Here is a 22,439-nt window from a genome sequence, read left to right on the forward strand (position 1 = left end):
ACATATAAAGAAATCAAACAAATAAGTCCATGAATTAAGTTATGTGTAAGGAAGTGAAATGACACAGGGAATAAGCATCGAACACAGGAAGAAAGGGAGGTGCAAAAAGCATTTAGAAAGCAATCCTACCCCCTTTCAGTGCAAATTAATATCAGCTGGCTTAGTCCAAATTGATGGCCTATAAAAAGGTTTCTCATTACCAAGGTGTCACACAAGAAGCATCTCATGACAGGAAAAAGCAAAAATAGCTCATTCAAGACCTTCGCAACCTGATTGTCGCAAAACATACTGACGGCATTGGTTACAGACATATTTCTGAACTTCTGATTGTTCCAGTGAGCACCGTTGGGGCCGTAATTGAGTCAAAGAGTAATCAGAAGAGTTGTCCAAGAGCAAAGGACCACTTGTGGAGAGCTTCAGAAAGATCTAGAATGAGCAGGTACAGTTGCTTAAAAGAAAGCAATAAATATTGCAGTCAATTGCCATGGCCTGTATACACACTCACCGTGCAAGACTCTGCTGAAGAAAAGGCACGTTGAGGCTCGTTTAAAGTTTGCTGCACATGAAATACTAGGAGAATATAGTCTGGTCAGATGAGACCAAAATTGAACTCTTTGGATGTCATAGGAAACATCATGTTTGGAGGAGAAATGGTGCTGCAGTCTCACCTCAAAATACTGAGGTACCAAAGAAGTACCCCAGCTGGTTTAGCACTTTCGGTACTGGTACTCGCCCGGAAGTCAATGGAAAACCGAAAGTACCGAAATTACCGTACCATGTGCGGTGGAAAAGCGACCTTAAGTTATGAACTTGTTTTGGTTTCTTTATATGAGTGGATTACTTGGGTTGTTACCAACATCTGGTGTAAATTTCACGTGAATAGCCCCATTAGAAATATATTTCCTGAGAAAAATCTGGGTTGAAATCGTCATCGATAAGCCGGCTGATCGGTACTGCTCTAACAGCTCAGATCCTCCCTCTCACATCTCAGTGCTTTCATCCAGCAGATGGAGAGAGACGAAGAGCTTAGCGATTCGGCCAGAGGGCCCGTCCCCCAACGGGCCCCCAAGCTGCCTCGAGGCGGTGGCTTTGACGTCGTCATGCAGACACTCGCTCACAGACGGGTCCAGACACAAAGTCGCAGCCACAGGGCCAGGAATTTCCACTTACTTATTCCCTCCCAAAAACGAGTTTTCCGGTGATCCGTGTGGGAATTCCAGCTGAAGATCCTAGGGAAAGATAAGAAATAAATCAGCTTCGGAAAGCAGTCTGACAGTAAACAGTGCCAGGAAGAGGACAGCATCCACTGCATCATGGCTGCGATACGCCGCTGCTCATGCATCAGGTGGGTGCGTGGCTGTGGGGGGGGGGGGGGGGGGGGGCGCTCCTGATGCGCTAGCGTGTAGCACTGCCACGAATAGCTACATCATGCAGGTTCGCTTTTAAATAAACAAACACCAGTAATTACTGCGAAAACATTTAACGGGGCGATTAATTCACAGACAGGGTGATTAAGAGGTTGATTAACAATGGCAAAATTAACCGCTACAGCAAATTAAAGCAAAAAACAAACAAAGAAAAAAAAAACAAAACAAATAAAGGCTTGTTAGTAGAAAACACAACACGCATGTATTTGCATAAACAAAGTGACATTAACCACCACAAACACCGTCAAAGGTCAAGCCCACTCGGGCGATACAGAACCGCTAGATCGCTTCAGACAACTCCAAGTCGTCCACGAGGGCTGGAAACAGCTGTAGCTTATGAGAGAGGTGTGTCATGCATACGGGACACAGAGCATCTATTGCTACACCATTAATAATAATAATAATAATAATAATAATAATAATAATAATATTATTATTATTATAATTATTATAATTATTATTAAGTTTTATTTATATAGTGCCATTCTTACACTCATGGATGCTTTACAATGCAAAAGAATTACAGATAACATACCATATGATCACCAGTCATGGCATATAGCTACCTGCAGCTAAAATATCCGATCTCGGTACCATCTCGGTAACAATTAATGTGGCTTTGCGGTAGAGTTACTGTTAACCAAAACGCATCACTGTAAAGGTAGCTAGAGAGCACAGTAACCCCCATACAGCAAAAGCTCATTGTTACCATTGAAGTATACAGAGAATATTACACTCAAAAGATGGTCCATAAATATTTCCTTCCTAATTGGATCCTGTTCATTATCATTGCTCAAAAATCAGCTTGATGTACAGCAGATTAAAAGGCCAGATGCCTAAAAGCCCCTACGTTCATTTTGCATTTTGCTTGTTAGTTCGTTTATTAATGGCACTCTATTAACATTCTCTCCAAGGTTACCAAAAATGACAGAGCCGGTTATAAAAGGAAGAAAAACTCAAATAAAGCTATGCAAGGGGGAGGGGCGGCACTGTTTCCTAAAAAATGATTTAAAAAAAAAAAAAAAACAGGAAAAAGCAAAAAAAAAACAAAAAACAAAAAAACAAAGCAGGGGTTTTAAACATAGTTACTGTGAGACTTGCTGCGTTAGCATATGTGGAAAGTATCCCTTGTACAAGACACAGGCAAGATGCCATTCCCAGGCTGTCACTCTGCCTTTTTGGGACTGATGAGGCAAACAAGGACGGGACTGAATGTTCCCACCTCGCAATCCCACTTGGCAAGGGTGCATCAGACCCCAGTACTGAATATTAAAAAAAACAGGAAAACGTTTAAATACCCTCATGTTTAAGCGCTGCCTGAAAATAGGTCTGCTAGTGAATCATTTACACCTGCAGCACGGCAGCTGATGTTATCTTCTATCCAAATAATCGCTTTAACTAATTGATTGATTGCCGGGATGCAGCAAAAAGCTGCAGATCTTGCGGTTTTCCTCCATCGCATTTGCTACTACGGCCTTGATGCCTGCATGCAGTATTTATGCGATATCGCAGGAATCATTAGTAAGGACGCATTATAGCTACGGCTCTTTGGAATTTTGAAATCAGGTCAGATTTTGAGCTTGAAAGGAGGGAATCTGTCAGTCCGCGTTGATTTATGCGGCCAGAGTCACGACTCTTCCAGCACGTTCCAAGACCTCACTGCCACAGGGCTGCATGGGTGCTGAGTGCCTGATGCAACACCCTCAGCATCAACTGCACTGTCTGTGACAAAATCCAATGAAGGAAAAAGCTGGAGTGGGCATAAAAAGCCTCATGTAATCTAGGATGCGCTGTACAACTTGGTAGTTAGCAATCTGTGCCCATATCCGGAAGGTTGTAGATTCGAATCCTACGACAGGCAGTCACATCACCATCAGGCTGCTGAACAAGGTGCATAACCTTGAACGTTCCAGGGGCCATCCATGCTGGCTGACCCTGCACCAGGGTTGATCAATTCCGTCCTGTAGGGCCAGAATCCAACACATTCTACAGATTTCCCTGCTCAGATACACCTACTAAACCAGGCGATTAGCTGATTAAGATGAGTTTCGGCAGGGAAATCTGCAAACTATACACTCCGACCCCAAGCCTCGCTCTCGGACGTCACCTTGAACACAAAGCATCAACTAAATGCAAGTTTATAATGAAGTTAGAGGCTTATGTGATGCAGCAGGATGTAAGTTACAGTTTGACTGTTATTGTTGTGAACAAAGAAATATGAAGGATGTTAATAAGGATGAAAATCCAAGCAACATTAAAATTTTAAATGGCGTCTCCAGTGAACCAGCGGGGAGCAGACAAACGCCAAAGGGTTTGGCTGAACCTTCGGGTTTCCATGGCGACTAATCAGAAGACATGATAACCGTGCCCTAAGGTAAGGAAATCCAGCTCAGCCCGTTAGGGTTTAAATAGGGTCAGCTGGGCAGATTTTGGGGAGAGAAGAAATCAGCGGCATACTCCCACTGAAAAACTGTTCAGCCCATGTGTTGATAAGGAGGATTAGTTTAGCATTTTGCTTTTGGTTTGGGCTTCCATTTGGGGTTAGTATGAGGTGGAATTTAAAGGGGTCACGACCCTATTTCTGTTTTCAGTTTGTTGTGTTTACGTTGGTCCTGCTACCTGACATTGCCGTCTCAAGCATATTATTAAAATGATGTGATGTGCAGTATTTACTGAAGGCTCAGGTGAAGCAGCAGCATGTGGAACCCAGGGCTTGCCCCCCGCTCCGAACACACATTTCATGTTTGCTAGATAATCGATGCATCCTGCTGTGAAGAAGCAGCTTCCCACACGCAACACTCATATCATCATTCCCACATGGCGTTCTGCTGACACAGGGAGCATTCAAGGTTGACCGGCTTCCTTCAAAAACAGCCACATGTGGGCACCCCCTTCAGGACAGAGCCGGAACTGCAGTAGCTTTTCCCAATGAAGACGGCTTAAACACACGCAGGATGTACCAACAAAGGCTGATTTGATTAAGCTGCAGTCTCTGGCTGCACTTAAACCCAAACTCGACATTACAACCCTACTGGACTGGCCCTTAATGCTGAAATTTCCCTCTGTATACATAATCCAGCCATCCATCCATCCGTAATCGGCACAGGACCATGGTGATCCTCGATTCTCTCTCAGGAAGGGCAGGGTATGAGGCAGGAGATGAGACAGGCAGGATGCTCGTCTGTAGATGTGACCTCTGTTGCTACCTCACCGTTAATACCAAAGGCACACTGTGACCTGAATATTCTATTCTCTTACCGCAAAGTTGCTTGTTCTTCCTTTTTTTTAATTAAACAAGCCCAAGTTTGACACTGGACACACTGCACAAGAGGTCTGAATCAAGCAAATCGATACCAACCACGTCCCTCATAACGGAACCAGACTGCTGACTGATTCTCTTTCTGAGATTATATTCTGCAGCACAGACATGTCAGTTCCTTATAGTCTCTTGGCCAGGTGCTGCTCAAAATGCTTTGCTACCCATAATTCCGGCACGATATACCTCTATTATTCCACGGTGCCACCAATGCTCTCGTCTGCATACCGTGCTCTGTACCAACTAAATTTATCACACTTGACTGAATTGTGCTTCGTTTTAACAAAGTGTTTCTTTTGGGATGTCACCATACAGACCAGCTCTAATTAAGTGTACATCTGAAATTAGCACTGCAAAATATAGCTATATACAGGTATCAAATTACTTATATAACTTGATGGCTTCCTGGACCTTCAATGGTAATAATGGTTATTCGTTCACTGAAGCAGACCGCGTTAGATACAGATAGACAGACAGACAGATGAATGAATATACCTCAATTCACTGACCATCCTAAATCCTAAAAGAGCTCAAGGTCACTGAAGCACCACTTTAAAAAGCCCTGCTGGTTTCCCAGCAGATAATGTTTTCATTATGGGTGGAGTCTACCAGCACTGTGTGAGAATTATGCTTCTGGGGACCCTACTTGTGCGTGTGAGGACTGTGCTTATGGGGACCCCGCGCGTGAGGACTGTGCTTATGGGGACCCCGCGTGTGAGGACTGTGCTTATGGGGACCCCGCGTGTGCGTGTGAGTACTGTGCTTATGGGGACCCCGCGTGTGCGTGTGAGGACTGTGCTTATGGGGACCCCGCGTGTGAGGACTGTGCTTATGGGGACCCCGCGTGTGCGCGTGAGGACTGTGCTTATGGGGACCCCGCGTGTGCACGTGAGGACTGTGCTTATGGGGATCCCGCATGTGCACGTGAGGACTGTGCTTATGGGGACCCCACGTGTGAGGACTGTGCTTACGGGAACCCCGTGTGTGAGGACTGTGCTTACGGGAACCCCGTGTGTGAGGACTGTGCTTACGGGAACCCCGTGTGTGAGGACTGTGCTTCTGAGGACCCTGCGTGTGCGTTTGAGGACTGTGCTTATGGGGACCTTGCATGTGCATATGAGGACTGTGCTTATGGGGACCCCGCGTGTGCATATGAGGACTGTGCTTATGGGGACCCCGCGTGTGACGATTGTGCTTATGGGGACCCCGCGTGTGACGATTGTGCTTATGGGGACCCCGCGTGTGACGATTGTGCTTATGGGGACCCCGCGTGTGACGATTGTGCTTATGGGGACCCCGCGTGTGACGATTGTGCTTATGGGGACCCCGCGTGTGACGATTGTGCTTATGGGGACCCCGCGTGTGACGATTGTGCTTATGGGGACCCCGCGTGTGACGATTGTGCTTATGGGGACCCCGCGTGTGACGATTGTGCTTATGGGGACCCCGCGTGTGACGATTGTGCTTATGGGGACCCCGCGTGTGACGATTGTGCTTATGGGGACCCCGCGTCTGAGGACTGTGCTTATGGGGACCCCGCGTGTGAGCATGAGGACTCTGCTTATGGGGACCCCGCGTCTGAGGACTGTGCTTATGGGGACCCCGCGTGTGAGCATGAGGACTGTGCTTATGCGGACCCCACGTGTGTGTATGAGGACTGTGCTTATGGGGACCCCACGTGTGTGTATGAGGACTGTGCTTATGGGGACCCCACGTGTGTGTATGAGGACTGTGCTTATGGGGACCCTGTGTGTGCATGTGAAGATTGTGCTTATGGGGACCCCGTGTGTGCATGTGAAGATTGTGCTTATGGGGACCCCGCGTGTGCGTATGAGGACTGCGCTTATGGGGACCCTGCGTTTGCATATGAGAACTGTGTTTCTGGGGACCCTGTGTGTGTATGAGGACTGTGCCTCTGGGGACCCTGTGCAAGTATGAGGACTGTGCTTCTTGGACTCCACATGTGTGAAAAATCCCGTCCCCATCAGGTAGCGGGAAGATGGGGCATAAAAACAATGCCGCAAGCACCACTGCTCATAGACAACCAACCAGGGAGCGATTTGGACAAGACCGAGGGCACCGCCCCCCAATGACACACACACACACACACACAAGAAGTGATGACAGCAGCTCTGACGTGGGCGGCAGAAATCAGGTGGATTAAAGATGAGAGGAAATAAAGCACAGAGATGGCTGTAGGAATGTTAGGAACAAAGGGAAGGTATCTGAGATAAGGCGAAAATACCAGATTAGATCTTGCAGTGTAGTATATTTCCTCTGCACAGTCCAAAAAATCGTCAGTGTCGGGCTGTTTAGCAGACAGACCAAGAAACCCGAGTTATTCACACCCAGCACAGAAACATAGAGAGAGTGGTGGGACGGTGAAGGAAAGGGCAGGAAGTCACAGAAAGGGGCTGGACAACACAGGATGGGGCTGGGCTGCACCAGAAAGGGGAGGGACATCACAGGACAGGGCTGCACCAGAAGGGGCGGGACATCACAGGACTGGGTGGTTGTGTACCAGAAGGGGTGGGACATCACAGGATGAGGCGGGTGTGCACCAGAAGGGGTGGGACATCACAGGATGGGACGGGTGTGCACCAGAAGGGGCGGGACATCACAGGATGGTACAGGTGTGAACCAGAAGGGGCGGGACATCACAGGATGGGGCGGGTGTGAACCAGAAGGGGCGGGACATCACAGGATGGGGCGGGTGTGCACCGGAAGGGGCGGGACATCACAGGATGGGGCGGGTGTGAACCAGAAGGGGCGGGACATCACAGGATGGGGCGGGTGTGCACCAGAAGGGGCAGGACATCACAGGATGGGGCGGGTTGTGCACCAGAAGGGGCGGGACATCACAGGATGGGGCGGGTGTGAACCGGAAGGGGCGGGACATCACAGGATGGGGCGGGTGTGCACCAGAAGGGGCGGAACATCACAAGACAGGGTGGGTGTGAACCGGAAGGGGTGGGACATCACAGGACAGGGTGGGGCTGTGCAGGATGGGCATAGGAAGGGGCGGGCCGGCCAAGACAGGCCTGAGGGGGGGCGACCCAGGACAGCGAGAACCTTGAAAGGCTCTGCTTCATCTCTGCCAGACTGAGGTTTGAGTTGGGGGAGACAGAAAAAGAAGCAATGGTCCGAGGAAGACAGGATTTTACAGTAATCAGGCTCAGTTAGTAACTAAATGTGGAAAATTTGAAGAGGAAAATTAACATAATTAACATCCATAAAGATCAAAGATAACCAAAGATAGACAAATAACTTAATTGTGGAAAGCAAAATTAACGTGATAACAATTAAAAGTTCAAATTAATTAGCTTATTTATATTTTGAGATTAATGTAATTAGATTTTAATTCGTTTCCAGAAACGATGGTGTAAATGCACTTAGTACTAGAAAATGGAGTAAATTTGCTGTTACCAGTAGAGGTAAGTGCGGTGAACTGGGCATCACTGACACATCAGGAAGGGAAAAGCTCACTGTGCCTTGCTGTGGGTAGACAGGGCCGGTTCAGACTGGCATTCTGTGTGTGTGTATGTATGTGTGTGTGTGTGTGTGTGTGTATGTGTGTGTGTGTGTGTGTGTGTGTGTGTGTGTGTGGCGGGGAGGGAGCAGGGTGTGAGAGGCAGGTGTGATAGGAACCGGTGGTGTAATGGTGGGTGAGCGAGGGGGCGGTGATGTGGTCAGGCAGTCTCACCGGCTCGTGATGAGGTTCCGTCTCTTTCCGCAGAGGAGGATCGAACTTCACTTTGCCAACTGCGGGTGAGAATGGACATCATCACTCTAGAGGTAAATCACTGAACAGCGGCTGGGGGTGCACAGGGTGGGGCCACTGTATAAATACCATTCATTTAAAGTCTGCACCACTTATCCAGCTGGCCAGAAGATGTCATTCAGAAGCCTACATCTGAACTTTACCCCTGTCGATGATACCTCAAAACAATTAAAGGGTCATAAAAAGGTCAGGATTTGAACCAGCAACCTTCTGGTTCCCAGTTGATTGGCTATGTCCATTTCTACTCCTGTGTAGCCCATAACCACCAATCTGGGGTCTATTAGGGACTTAAGCGCTGAATTTGCAGACCTACCATGCCGCTGGCATTTCGGGAATTAGATTGGGGCTTTTCTGCACAGGCGGCACTCGCAGAGAGTGATAAAGGCATCGGGTTTCAGGTACTCAGCCTGGCAGGAAGATAGGAAGATGCGAGTGACGCTTCTATCGGGGGCAGCATATCGGCGCTATGGAAACGGCCAGGACGTGCTCGGGTTTCTCAGGGAATGATATGAGTCCCGGGGAGACGGACACGGGGACGGGGACAAGCCGCCCGCTAGAGGCGTCAAAACGATGGTCCCTCAGGCATTTGCACGTAAGATGCCCCCATGTGGCAGCTGAAGGCTTGAGGCGAGAGGAAAACTCACAGTTGATCTCGGAGAGCGTCTTGCCTTCCCGGGAACTGCGGCTGGTAGAGCGGATCCGAGGCGGCACGGGTTCCAGAGGCTGCGGACAGCAGGACAAACCAGTCAAACACTGTATCGGCCGGCTACGAACTGTCTCGCCATGGCGCCCCCTTTTGGCTGGAGGCCAAAGTCTGTACGAGGAACTTCAGTGATGGTGGTGGGGGGGAGGGGGGGGTCATTACTGCTTAATATCTGGATCTTCAACACAGTCTTGCGGGGGTTGTTTTTCTTTATGTATCAGGTTTCATGTCCACCACCCCCTCCCCAAAGCTGGAATGAGGGGGTGAGGGTTAGCTACTGTCGCTGGGGAAGGCGGCCTTAAAGGGATGGGGGAAACGCAGCATCAGCCAGCCGTGCACAGCGCCCCCACTGGCTGACTAGTGTCTAATACTCGTGTTTACCTGAACTTAAATCTGAGCCTTGAATACCTCCTCAAGCACATAATATTCGAGCGTGATGATGAGTAAGAGTGAGATAGAATGACTTGTGACAGTTTCACGAGTGGCGAGTTAGGAGCTGCGAGTGATGCTCATTGGCCCACGTGAGGAGTGAGACAGGAAAAGAACGGATCAGAACAGCAGTCGGCATGAGCAGGTATTACGGAGACCCTCACCAAGTACTAATGATACATATCCTGCTGAATGAAAGACGCCTGACAACAGCTATACACACACAGACACATACACTGCCGACAATGGGGTCCAGCCACTATACACCCTGCACCTTTCTGTAAAGAAGGATAAGGGAAACAGACCCTGGTGCTTAAACGATGGCAGGGGAGTGTCTAAATCCGCAGGCGGCTTGAGCCCTGCCCCACCCCACAGTACCTCAGGCTCGGGGTCGTCGTCATCAAAGTCGGGGTACAAGCTGCTGTCAGGGTTGCTGGCCTTGTCCAGCAGCTCGATGGCTAGCGTCCGACTCAGGGGCTGAGTGACAAAAGGGTGCTGGAGCACAGAAAGGGGAGTCAGGAAGGCGTGGGGTCAAGAGGGGGTGGAGTCAAAAATGGACAAGGGTCAGGAAGGGGCAGAATCACTACATGGAGCTGGCCAGCATAACCTCAGGATCAGGGCAGCCCAGTCAGTCACGCACCTGCAGGAGCTTCTCGGCCGTCGGCCGCTTCTTCGGGTTCTTTGTCAGCGCCATCTTGATGAAGTGGTGGAAGTTGTTGGTCCTTGGACACAAGCAGGGAGATTGTTGCCATGGCGCCCACATAGATTTCACTTTTAACACCAATGTACCTAGGACCTGCTAGGGCACTACTCCACCGCAAACAGACGGAGACGGACTATTCATTTGCTCAGTCAATTAATATCACAATGTCTCTTCAAATACAATTCCATAAATGCCAGAAAATAAACATATAATGACTTTATGCACATGAGTGACAGCTGCGGTATAATTTAATAAGAAATGCAATGAAGTGTCCATCTTACCACTTCACTTTATCTTTCAATTTTGGCGGCTGGAAATTACTTTTGGTCATCAAGAACAGGGCCCTGGGGGGACATCAAAGGTCAGGATGAATGCCCCATCCCATCCCACCCATCCATCCATCCATCCATCCATCCATCCATCGCTCACGAACTGACCTCATAGGATGCAGGTCAAACATGGGTGGCTGCAGCTCTGCCAGCTCGATGCCTGTGATGCCCACTGCCCAGATGTCACACAGGTGGTTGTAGCCCCCTTTTCGCTCCACAGCGGCCACTTCGGGGGCCATCCTAGGGTGGGTGGGGGGGGGGGGGGGGTGGGGAGAGGTCTCACATTACTGCAGAGACTCGCAGACGACCTTTAATATGAATATGATACCTTCCCCTTTCACCGGGGTCACCAAGAGGTCATCATCGCGTAAGGGAGATGAGGCTCATGGACACGGAGAGGCCATCACCGCATAAGGGAGATGAGGCTCATGGACACGGAGAGGCCATCACCGCATAAGGGAGATGAGGCTCATGTACACCGAGAGGCCATCACCGCATAAGGGAGATGAGGCTCATGGACACGGAGAGGCCATCACCGCATAAGGGAGATGAGGCTCATGGACACAGAGAGACCATCACCGCATAAGGGAGATGAGGCTCATGGACACGGAGAGGCCATCACCGCATAAGGGAGATGAGGCTCATGGACACCGAGAGGCCATCACCGCATAAGGGAGATGAGGCTCATGGACACGGAGAGGCCATCACCGCATAAGGGAGATGAGGCTCATGGACACCGAGAGGCCATCACCGCATAAGGGAGATGAGGCTCATGGACACCGAGAGGCCATCACCGCATAAGGGAGATGAGGCTCATGGACACAGAGAGACCATCACCGCATAAGGGAGATGAGGCTCATGGACACAGAGAGACCATCACCGCATAAGGGAGATGAGGCTCATGGACACGGAGAGGCCATCACCGCATAAGGGAGATGAGGCTCATGGACACGGAGAGACCATCACCGCATAAGGGAGATGAGGCTCATGGACACGGAGAGGCCATCACCGCATAAGGGAGATGAGGCTCATGGACACGGAGAGGCCATCACCGCATAAGGGAGATGAGGCTCATGGACACCGAGAGGCCATCACCGCATAAGGGAGATGAGGCTCATGGACACGGAGAGGCCATCACCGCATAAGGGAGATGAGGCTCATGGACACCGAGAGGCCATCACCGCATAAGGGAGATGAGGCTCATGGACACGGAGAGGCCATCACCGCATAAGGGAGATGAGGCTCATGGACACGGAGAGGCCATCACCGCATAAGGGAGATGAGGCTCATGGACACGGAGAGGCCATCACCGCATAAGGGAGATGAGGCTCATGGACACGGAGAGACCATCACCGCATAAGGGAGATGAGGCTCATGGACACGGAGAGACCATCACCGCATAAGGGAGATGAGGCTCATGGACACCGAGAGGCCATCACCGCATAAGGGAGATGAGGCTCATGGACACGGAGAGGCCATCACCGCATAAGGGAGATGAGGCTCATGGACACGGAGAGACCATCACCGCATAAGGGAGATGAGGCTCATGGACACGGAGAGGCCATCACCGCATAAGGGAGATGAGGCTCATGGACACGGAGAGACCATCACCGCATAAGGGAGATGAGGCTCATGGACACGGAGAGACCATCACCGCATAAGGGAGATGAGGCTCATGGACACCGAGAGGCCATCACCGCATAAGGGAGATGAGGCTCATGGACACCGAGAGGCCATCACCGCATAAGGGAGATGAGGCTCATGGACACGGAGAGGCCATCACCGCATAAGGGAGATGAGGCTCATGGACACGGAGAGGCCATCACCGCATAAGGGAGATGAGGCTCATGGACACGGAGAGACCATCACCGCATAAGGGAGATGAGGCTCATGGACACGGAGAGACCATCACCGCATAAGGGAGATGAGGCTCATGGACACCGAGAGGCCATCACCGCATAAGGGAGATGAGGCTCATGGACACCGAGAGGCCATCACCGCATAAGGGAGATGAGGCTCATGGACACGGAGAGGCCATCACCGCATAAGGGAGATGAGGCTCATGGACACGGAGAGGCCATCACCGCATAAGGGAGATGAGGCTCATGGACACGGAGAGACCATCACCGCATAAGGGAGATGAGGCTCATGGACACGGAGAGGCCATCATTCTGTACTCACCAGTATGGAGTCCCGATGAAAGACTTCCTTTTGGCCAGTGTGGCTGTGATTTGCGCAGAGACGCCGAAGTCGGCTGAAAAAGAGGAAGAGGAGTGTGGTAAAGCTGCAGCCCACACATGCATGGAGATGTGCAGGGGAAATATCATCATAATAATAGTGACGGAAACCGAGGATCGATTCTGTTGAAGGCCAATCTAGCTGCATGTGAAGTATATGCATATTAAGGCTAATCACTGGCAGGGTGTTTGTACAAACTAGTACGGTGTGTATGATTCTCTCTCACACACACATGGGCAAACACATACTCACACACACACACAAATACAACAAACAGACACATACATGCTGATAGACACACATATCACAAGCGCTGAGACACACACACACAAAGATACCACAAATGCTGACACACATCTCACACACACACACACACGCACATGTGATCTCATTATGAGCGGCTGTGCAGTGGCAGGGGAGTGTAAAGTGGGTCAGCTGAGGCGCGGGCTTGGGTGGGAGGTGTTTGCAGCATCCACCAAAGGACTGAGAGTGACGCTCTGCGCATTAGCGCTGGATAACGAGTGCCGGGCTAACAGCAGCCTCGGGCCCCTTCGCTCACCCAGCTTCACATAGCCGTTATCCGTTAGCAGGATATTCGCTCCCTGCATAGAAGGGAACAGCTCAGGGTCAGACGTGCGCAACGGGCAGAATTAAAATCACCATAAAGACACAAAGCAGGTATGTGGAAGGTAAACTGCAGCTGGCATTTAGGTAAGATTTAACACGATCAGCGAACCTGTATGCAAGACAGCAATACAGCATGTATACAAATTATACTGCTATATCCAAAACATGCATTCAAATTTTATGCAACAATAATTTTACCATACAGTTACAGTTCAGGAGCAGGTTTTTTTTTTATTATTATTTATTTATCTTAAATAAACTTAATCAGACATTGAAGGTTTATTATACATGGTCTATGCGGCAATCTTACTTTAATATCCCTGTGCATCTTTCCTTTATGGTGGAGGTAAAACAGCCCCTGGAGAAACATTATAAATATTCACAAACTATTTCAATTCCAACTGCTTAAGCGCCTAATTTTCTGCCCTTGAAAAAAGCTGCATAATTAACCTTGAAACCACACAGCGGCTATCAGGGTTAGCTACGAGGGCCGTGTTAAGGATGGCTGAGAGGATTTCGCCCCCCTGCACTGCAGGCCCCAAGCCGGTAAACACCTCCTTTAAAAGTCGCATAAAAGCCATTAAACACCCCCGTCCTGGCTACCCCGGGCAGGGAAAGACGGCCATCCACCCCAGTTAAGCGGTGGCTGTGATTCGATAGTGATGCTGATGGAGCGGCGGGCGACTAGCGGTACCTGGAGTGTTTCCCGCGATACGTAGGCGATCTGGGACTCGGACAGGGGCCCCGTCACTGCAGGGGGAAGGACACACGGTTAAGGGCGGGCGGCCCCACAGATCCACGATTGGGAATGATGACAGGTCAGCTGCGAGGCGTGACACGAGCAGAGCGCAGGGCGACTTCAATATGGGAACAGCGAATGTAATTCGTCGAAAAGGTTAATGAAATAATTATGGCTGGATTCTGGAGCGTCTGTTTGATGCAGGGCTTCTAGCTGTGTTTAAATGCCAAACTGTTAAGGACTGCTTTTCCGAAATTCGGTGAAGCAGGAGTGGGGGGCCGGGGGAGGGCCGGGGGATGTGTCCCTGAAGTGACAGCACTCCAGGCCGTTCACATTACAGCACAGCAGCAGCACACCGCAGTATCGGGATGTGATGTACGTCCACATGCAGGCAGTCTGCTGCAGGACCAGCACCGACTCCAGCTGCCAACAACTACATCATTCTGTTAAAATTCTATGCTACATTATTACATCATTAAAAATATATTTAGTCCCATCAATAAACAAAAGGGCCCCAAATATCTCCTTTCCGGTGTCCTTTTCATTCACTTACACAAATGGAGACCAGAGACGATCAAAGCCCAACCTGACAGCCTGGGGTGCCCGCCGGCACACGCCCGCCCGCCCAGATGCCCCCTCGCCCGCCCGCTTGGGTCCTAACGGGGGCCACGCCTCCGTCTTACCGTGATATATATCCTGTAGCGATCCTCCACCGCAGTATTCCATGCATATCCATAATTTATCTCTCCTGGAAGTATAAGGAGACAACTTCAGTTACAATCAATATGTCTCGGAATAGCTCACGAATCACAACCCACAGGGCGGGGGGGGGGTGTAGCGTGCAAATTGTCATTCTGGGTCGCATCATGCCGGGCATCTCGGCTGGTTCCCCTTACTGTCCATGGGACGCTGATCGTGTTTGGATGCAAAAAATATTTCTGCGTCAGAAGCCTCCCCTGAGCCCCCCAGCACGACCCTGTGGGGTGGGGTTGCAGCCTGCTGAGGGGCGGGAAGGGGGGTGCACCTGAGATAGCTGCCGAAGTAGGCCACGATGTTGGAGTGCTTGCAGTCCTTCATCATGATGATCTCCTGCTGCACTACCGCGAAGTCCTCCCCTGCAGAGGAACGGAGGCAGAGGTGTAACAGAGGGAGGTCCGGCATACCGAGGGAAGGCAGGAGAAAGGCCTGTGTGTCTGTCACTCGCCAGCATGTCCCTCAGCTCACACAGACCTCACACACATCCCTGCCCTGGGACAGGACACTCAAACTCGAAACTGCTTTCTGTGACTGGCTAGTTTCTGGCTATCTGTGGCTAGCTGAGACCGACCTGTGGCTAACTGAGGCTTGCTTGTGACTAGCAGAAGCTAACTGGTGGCTATCTGGGTCTAGATGCACGATTTTCATTGCAGGGTAGCCAAGCCTTGACGCCCGCAACAGCTACAGCACGTCAGTGTGCATTACTTGGGTTTAGCAGTTTAGCACTCGTGAAGTCGCTGCAGGAGTTACTCTGGAAGTGCTTCATCAGTGAGGACATCTAGAGCTTGTGGGGGGGGGGGTTGAGGAGGGAGGTATGCATGTCTAGTGAGGCTGCAATTCTCAAGGACACTAAAAACGGCACAGCTGAGGCAAAGGTTCATCTTACAGCTTTCGGCTCGGTTCCCGGCCGCGGGGCCAAGTTCTGACGACACGTCAGTGGTTAAGCTATGCAACTAAGAGCAGAACAAAGCGAATATCCACGCAGCCGGCTGCAGGCATTTGCATGCGATTCCAGACGAATGGGACGCCCTCCGCTAACATGGGGCTCTATCACCATCCGCCCCCCTTTAGGGTCGATGCTAACGGCGAATAGCATCAGCCACACAAGTTCGTTCGCTGCGTTCTGAGTTTTAAACGACTGCAGACACCCCCACTCCACGACTGCACATTAAAGGCATGTCCTGCCTACTGAGATCACAGGCCCGTAATTAACATCACTTCGCAGATGGATTACCTTTCATCTTTCTCCATGCACTGGCTTCCAAGAAACACCACGATGAAACATTAAACCAAAAATTCAACTCTAGTGCGCCCCCCCCCCCCCATCCCCACCAATTTTTTCTCTCCCTGATTAAAATGATCACAACAAAAATTGATCTAACAGGATTTAACGGCATGTTTGCAGGAAGTCCCTCCGCAACGAATATAAATATTTTGCCTGAGATGCAGTCTGTGAGTCAGCGGATTTCTAGACGCTGAGGTGATCTGACAAGCTGTCTCCTTAACACAAATACAATTTTTTTAAATAGTACCTTCAGTGTAATAAACCAGCAAAAAGAAGTGGGCCGCTAGGCAGACTAATAGAGACCGTGGCATGTTGTGCCGGTCCTCCGGAATGCGTGTCAGTGTGCATTTAGTGGAGGTGGGTCCTCAATCATGAAATAAACAGGAAAGAGGTAAGGACACCCCCAGCCAGCATGGCTGACACAAGCATATCGACCTGCTCTGATGCTATTTACCTGCCAGGATTCATGCTGCATGTGCACGACTCTCCTTCCCTTAGTCACTATTAGTCACCACACCTCTGCTGTAGCAGAGTCATCATCTGAACCTGCGACCCACACACCTCTAAGCACCAGCAAGCACCTGCGCACAGTACCGGACAATTCAACTATGATGGAATTATTATTGCATTTGCATCTTTTAAGTCGACAGAGGTACAATGGCTCAGTGGTGAACTTGGATCCAACACACACCCGGGAGCGTGTCCCCTTCCCAGCCCCTGATCTGCCCATTCAGAGTCTGCAGTTTCTCTCTCTGTTCCGTTGGATTATCCTTGAACTTTTTTCTCTCCTCAGTCACCGTGACACACAACAGAATACTCTAGTATTACTACTAAACTAAGATGCATAGTGATGTCACAAAAATAAGGAGACATAATATCTCCCTGTCTCACATCTGAAATCCCAGGGCTCTCCTGTTGTACCCTTCAGCCTGCTTTTACCGACTGAGTCAATAAATGGTAAAGTGTCCTGCTGTACAGTGCTGTAGGAGTTTGGGTAACTCTCCATCCATCCATCCATCCATCTTCCAAACTGCTTATCCTTCAGGGTCGCGGGGGGGGGGGGTCCGGAGCCTATCCCGGAAGCTACGGGCACGAGACAGGCAACAACTCAGGACAGGGGGCTAACCCATAGCAGGGGTAACTCTCCATGGCAACAAATTATATTCACAGTAATGTGTATACATGTACTTGGGGAAAATGACTCTGAATTTGCGACCCAAAGAACCTCCCCCTACTATCTGTCACTCCTTCATATGTGACCCTGATGTTACCCATCAGTTCCACAGACTGAATTCTGCCTCCCGGCTCCCCCTTGTCATTTGTCATGCACGCCACAGGCAATTCGTTACATTTCAGCACTTTTTAAGGTAGGCAGCAAGGCGCCCCTGAAAATCTGACAGTCGCAATATTCGTGTTTCAAAGTGCGTCTCTTTCTTTCGCAGGTTCTGAACCAGACGCCGCCTTCGTGTGGAGTTTCCCCGCAAACCAAGCCGTTAGCAGCTCGGTGTGAACGAACGTCCATCCATCCATTTTCTGTAACGGCTTCTCCTTTTCAGCATCACGGGGGATCTGGGGTCTGTCCCGGAGGCTCGGTGTGAAAGTCTTTCCAGAAAATAAAAAAATAATGCAATGTTTTAATAGAAACACTTGAATGAACTGGGAAAAACAGGCCCCTCCAATTCCCCATTAAGAACAGGCCTGTTTCTCTATATCACACCAGTATTTATAAATGACTAATGACTATTGCTGATGTTTGTTATTGTTAAGCCGGCGGTAGATAAATCTGTGTGTACAAATAACTGAATGCATTAGCATTACTATTGCTTACATAATAATTTCGGCAAATTGATTTCACGCGCCTAGCCTCAGTATAACCTCGAACCAAAATGGCGAACCTAATGTTCTCGCAGTCCAATTATTTTGTTCAGGATACTGCTCAGCATTTCTAGATATTAAAATACAGTGTAAATAATCGACTGATTACATCCAGTCCTCTATTAGTGTAGGTGGGATTACACGTTTTCATTAAAGCAAAGGTGCCAGGATCTCAGTCCCGCCATGAGATACAAGCGGCTCACACCATTCAAAGGCACAGCCGCTACATTCCTACAAAGAATCTTTATTTTAGTAACGTTTATAAAGCTCCTGTGGTGATCTTTCTCAGGCATCATTAGCGAGTGACCGTCGTCTCCCACCATCAGCTGGCCAGCTGCCCCCAGAGCGTGCCAGCCCCCCCGCTGAGAGCGGACCCTGCTGGGAAATGACTCAATGTGACATTGCCAGACTCCATAGATCCAACCTGACTGGCACTATAAAGACCATGCCGAGGCGAAGCGGAGAATAAAGCTAATATTTTTAATATCAAAGCAGTATTCCAACCAGCTCCCCTCCCCATGCCTGTAAATTTTAAATAAAAGATTCTTCCATTCATCTTTCATAACTGCTTATCCATAGGGGGCGCTGTGGTACTGATTCCAAGTGGGCACACTCACATGAGGCGGAAACACCCTGAATGAGATGACAGTCAATCTCAGGGAACACTCACACACTATGGGCTAATCAGAGACACTCGTACACCTAAACTGCACATTTTTGGAGGGGAGTGGGAAGCTGGAGCCCCCAGAGGAAACCCACACAAGACAGGAGAACACGCAGAACCCAGACACACAAGCAGGAGGAACCAGGAAAGAAGCCCCACATGCAAGAAGGGCTGAAACAGAAACCACACATTCACACAAGAGCAGCCAGAATGGAACCCACACACACGCAGAAGGAGCCGGAACGGAGCCCACACACACATGCAGGGGGGAGCTGGAACGGAACCCACACACACACATACAGAGGGGAGTCGGAATGGAACCCACACACACACACACACACACACACACACACACACACACACACATGCAGAGGGGAGCCGGAACAGAACCCACACAGACATGCAGGTTGAGCTGGAAGAGGAACCCCCCCCCCCGCTACCCATACACACACACACACACACACACACACACACACCCACACACACACACACACACACACACACGAGGAGCCAGAACAGAAACCACAGCCCAGAGGCACGAGGCCATGGTGCTACATGCAGTCTCTCATTTAAAACAATTAGCATTTTTAACGTAAATCTTAATTCGCATGACAATAATTTGCAGACCTGTAAAAGCTGAAGGTTGCAGCCATACAACGTCACTAAGAGGAGCAGTGAAAACGGCAAGATGATTATACGGCTTCTTACAGTATCATTAGGAAGCCAATAGCCCTGGGCATCTTGATATATCAGAAAGCATCTTCACAAAATGCATTTGCACAAGGAGTTTAACATACTCATTTTCAGTTAATTTCCCCCTTGTCATGACTAATTAGGGCTATGGGGGAGTGCAGTATCACAAGGCTGCCACCCCCCCACCCCCCCCGCCAGCCCCCAGGACTTGGGCCTGATGTGCCCGCATCCTACTCGGATTTCGTCCCTGACCTTACAGTGGATGGAGGGGGGAACTATCTGTGTTAGTTAGCGGGGGGCAGGCAGTCCAGCCAGGGCTGAGTGAAGAGATGGTCCACTGCATTTGCCCTGAGGAGCAGGGGAAGCATAGACTGAGAGTTATGGAGGATCGGGGCCTAACATTGTCAGTCTGCCCCCAGCTTTCCAGCGGTACCCTGCTGAACCTCCCTGGTCTGTTCACTACTCCCTGCTGCTGGTCGGAAGCAACCCCTCCCCAACTACAACTGGCAATGTGACATGTGACCCAGACTCGATACCAAGAGAGGACTTTAATCCTCCAATCTGGAAACACTGTGCTTTCAGCCCAGATATAACATGATCACATTTCTCCATTCGCTCAATGTTACTTCCAGCAATGATCATACATCTATAAATACCGTTGAAGTAATCATAAGTACCTAAAAACATTTTATTTACAAGTAGGGTAAAACCCGGTATGTCGTTATTAAGTAGAATTCCGTGTAAAGTGTAACACTTTGTCATCTAGCATTGATAATCATAATGCATTCATCTTATAAATAAAACTAAAACGATGTGTCGGCTCTAATTAAGTCATTAATTTATAAAACAGACACAGAATTGGCCCCATTTGCCAGTCTGATAAACGCAACACGAGAGCCGACCTATTAAAAGCGGGCTGCTCCCCGGGTCGTTAAGCAACGTCGCATGGCGCGCTGGCGTGCGCGCCCCAGGACGCAGCTCGAGAGCCGCCGCTGCTGCCACGCTCTGCATGCAGCTGCACCCACAAGAGTGTGCCGGCTGAATAATTTAACATACAGATCAAACGAGCCTCATTTGCATATGAGATGGAAGCGGGAGACGAAATATATACATACACACAGCAAATGTCAAGGCCAGAGGAAGACTCTGAAGAACACAGGGCGATTCAAGTGTCTCTCGAAACAGGGACCTTAAAGAATACATCAGACAGAAATCTGTAGTGCTTCAGAGAATCACAGCTCCTCTCGGTTCCTTGTCTGCTAGGCCAGAGGCCAGACAGACACTGCACTCCCTCCATCACGCTCGACTTGCATCTTCACCACTGGGTCTCTCCGGGGGGGGGGTAACCAAAATGCCCCCTGACCCGACTCAAACACAACCATCCACTGAAGCAGGCAGTGAGAGAGGCCACTGCGTTCACTGGAGCCCACTGCACACTCGATGACCCCTAGGGGCTCTCGAAGAGGCTTGCAGCCACCAAGCAGCAGGGACTGAATGTGGTCTGCGTACGTCGGCCATCTGCCCAAGTGCCCCACCTTAATCCCCAAAAACAAAATAGATGGCTTCATCTGTACCCAGCCTGCAGTACCATCATGAAGTGATAGAGGGCACTAAAATACCTGAGTTACGGATGAAAAACAAACTGCATTGAATATGTAAACACAGGCATCCTATGGTGGGACTCTGGCTTCTGTCTGCTAAGTGGCGATCCGGCCATCTGTGCCAGGGAGGACCAGGAACATAGAATGACGATCAAGAATTCAAGTGTGAGTTTGAGACTGAAGCATTTGAATCAACAAGCTGTATGCGGTTTGTGCCACTCCTGTCTTCAGCCACGTTCCCAGACTTATCTTCACGCTGGTCCAGCTGTGCCCAAGACCTTCCTGCCACGCTACTCGACGGCAGGGAAAGGTGTGCAAGATTCCAACCCTGTAATGAGACCATGGGCTGCACATACAGGCCCCCTGATCCAAACTTGGACTGGACTATGACATGAAGAAGTATTTAAACGTCGCAACTGCATTAAGGCCTGAACATCAACATGAAAATGTGTGCAGCAAAGATGGAAAAAAAATCAGGTAAAGTACAAATTCAGACCAAAATTTTGTTTCAACCTCAGTGACTCTTTATACTCAACTGCTTAGCTGGAACAAAACATTGGTCTGGATTTGTACTTTCTGGACCGGAACTTCCCACCTCTGACGTGTGGTAAAAGTCCTTTGGAGAACATCGAGGACCTTCTGTGTGGTTGTGTATTTCATGCCTGACCCATGAGACTTCCAGCAAAAAACAGTCATTTATACACACAAATCTCCTCCTCAATCTCTGCCGCCCTCTGCATGCCAGCCCGCTCTGGTCCTCAAGTTCTCCCTGAATTTTTCATCATTTAACAACGATCAAAGAAACTGATTTCACTTGATCCCGGTAACCTTCAAAAATAACTCAAGGTAGGCTGGCGAATTTCCATTACGACGGGAAGCAATCAGAATCTCAACATTCAAATCTACATACTAACAGAGTTTTCTGTGGTTGTACACAGAAAATGCCAACTATCACATTTAAAAATAATTTAGAAAAAGTAATGAGTCTGTAACTAGCAAGTAAGCGTTAACTTTCAGTGCTAAAAACCAATACGCATCCTCAGTGAATTAATCCCGCACACCAACGACTGTAGGTAAAGCTGCCAGCAAATGGCGGTCATGTGTAAAAATATTAGCGAAGAAATAAAACCCAATGCATAACAAATTTAATGGTAAACAACACGCACTCTGAGTACATTTTTAATTTAAAACATAAACACTCCCCAGTGTCCTGCATACAAGAATTCCATTTATTGGTGTAATTTTTTGAAGGGAATATGAATGTAGGCACCTA

The 22,439-nt window shown here is 49.4% G+C and overlaps 1 protein-coding gene across 5 annotated transcripts in view; it reads right to left on the reverse strand.

Annotated features, from left to right (window-relative positions):
- map4k3a (mitogen-activated protein kinase kinase kinase kinase 3a) overlaps nt 1-22,439 on the reverse strand; it is a 64,586-nt gene that overhangs the window by 14,618 nt on the left and 27,529 nt on the right. For 2 of the 5 annotated variants that reach the window (XM_048987405.1, XM_048987404.1), the window contains exons 3-17: nt 15,317-15,407; nt 14,976-15,040; nt 14,248-14,303; nt 13,864-13,911; nt 13,486-13,528; nt 12,870-12,942; nt 10,797-10,928; nt 10,641-10,703; nt 10,297-10,378; nt 10,035-10,151; nt 9,169-9,247; nt 8,447-8,505; nt 8,170-8,238; nt 6,989-7,051; nt 1,171-1,229 (exon numbers count right to left, since the gene is read on the reverse strand). In XM_048987405.1, coding sequence (XP_048843362.1) covers nt 1,171-1,229; nt 6,989-7,051; nt 8,170-8,238; nt 8,447-8,505; nt 9,169-9,247; nt 10,035-10,151; nt 10,297-10,378; nt 10,641-10,703; nt 10,797-10,928; nt 12,870-12,942; nt 13,486-13,528; nt 13,864-13,911; nt 14,248-14,303; nt 14,976-15,040; nt 15,317-15,407 — 1,099 coding nt within the window. The remainder of the gene's footprint in view (nt 1-1,170; nt 1,230-6,988; nt 7,052-8,169; nt 8,239-8,446; nt 8,506-9,168; nt 9,248-10,034; nt 10,152-10,296; nt 10,379-10,640; nt 10,704-10,796; nt 10,929-12,869; nt 12,943-13,485; nt 13,529-13,863; nt 13,912-14,247; nt 14,304-14,975; nt 15,041-15,316; nt 15,408-22,439) is intronic. The other 3 variants (XM_048987408.1, XM_048987407.1, XM_048987406.1) reach the window with 2 other exon arrangements.

This window comes from Brienomyrus brachyistius, chromosome 20, assembly GCF_023856365.1.
Source record: "Brienomyrus brachyistius isolate T26 chromosome 20, BBRACH_0.4, whole genome shotgun sequence".
NCBI classification, from domain to species: domain Eukaryota; kingdom Metazoa; phylum Chordata; class Actinopteri; order Osteoglossiformes; family Mormyridae; genus Brienomyrus; species Brienomyrus brachyistius.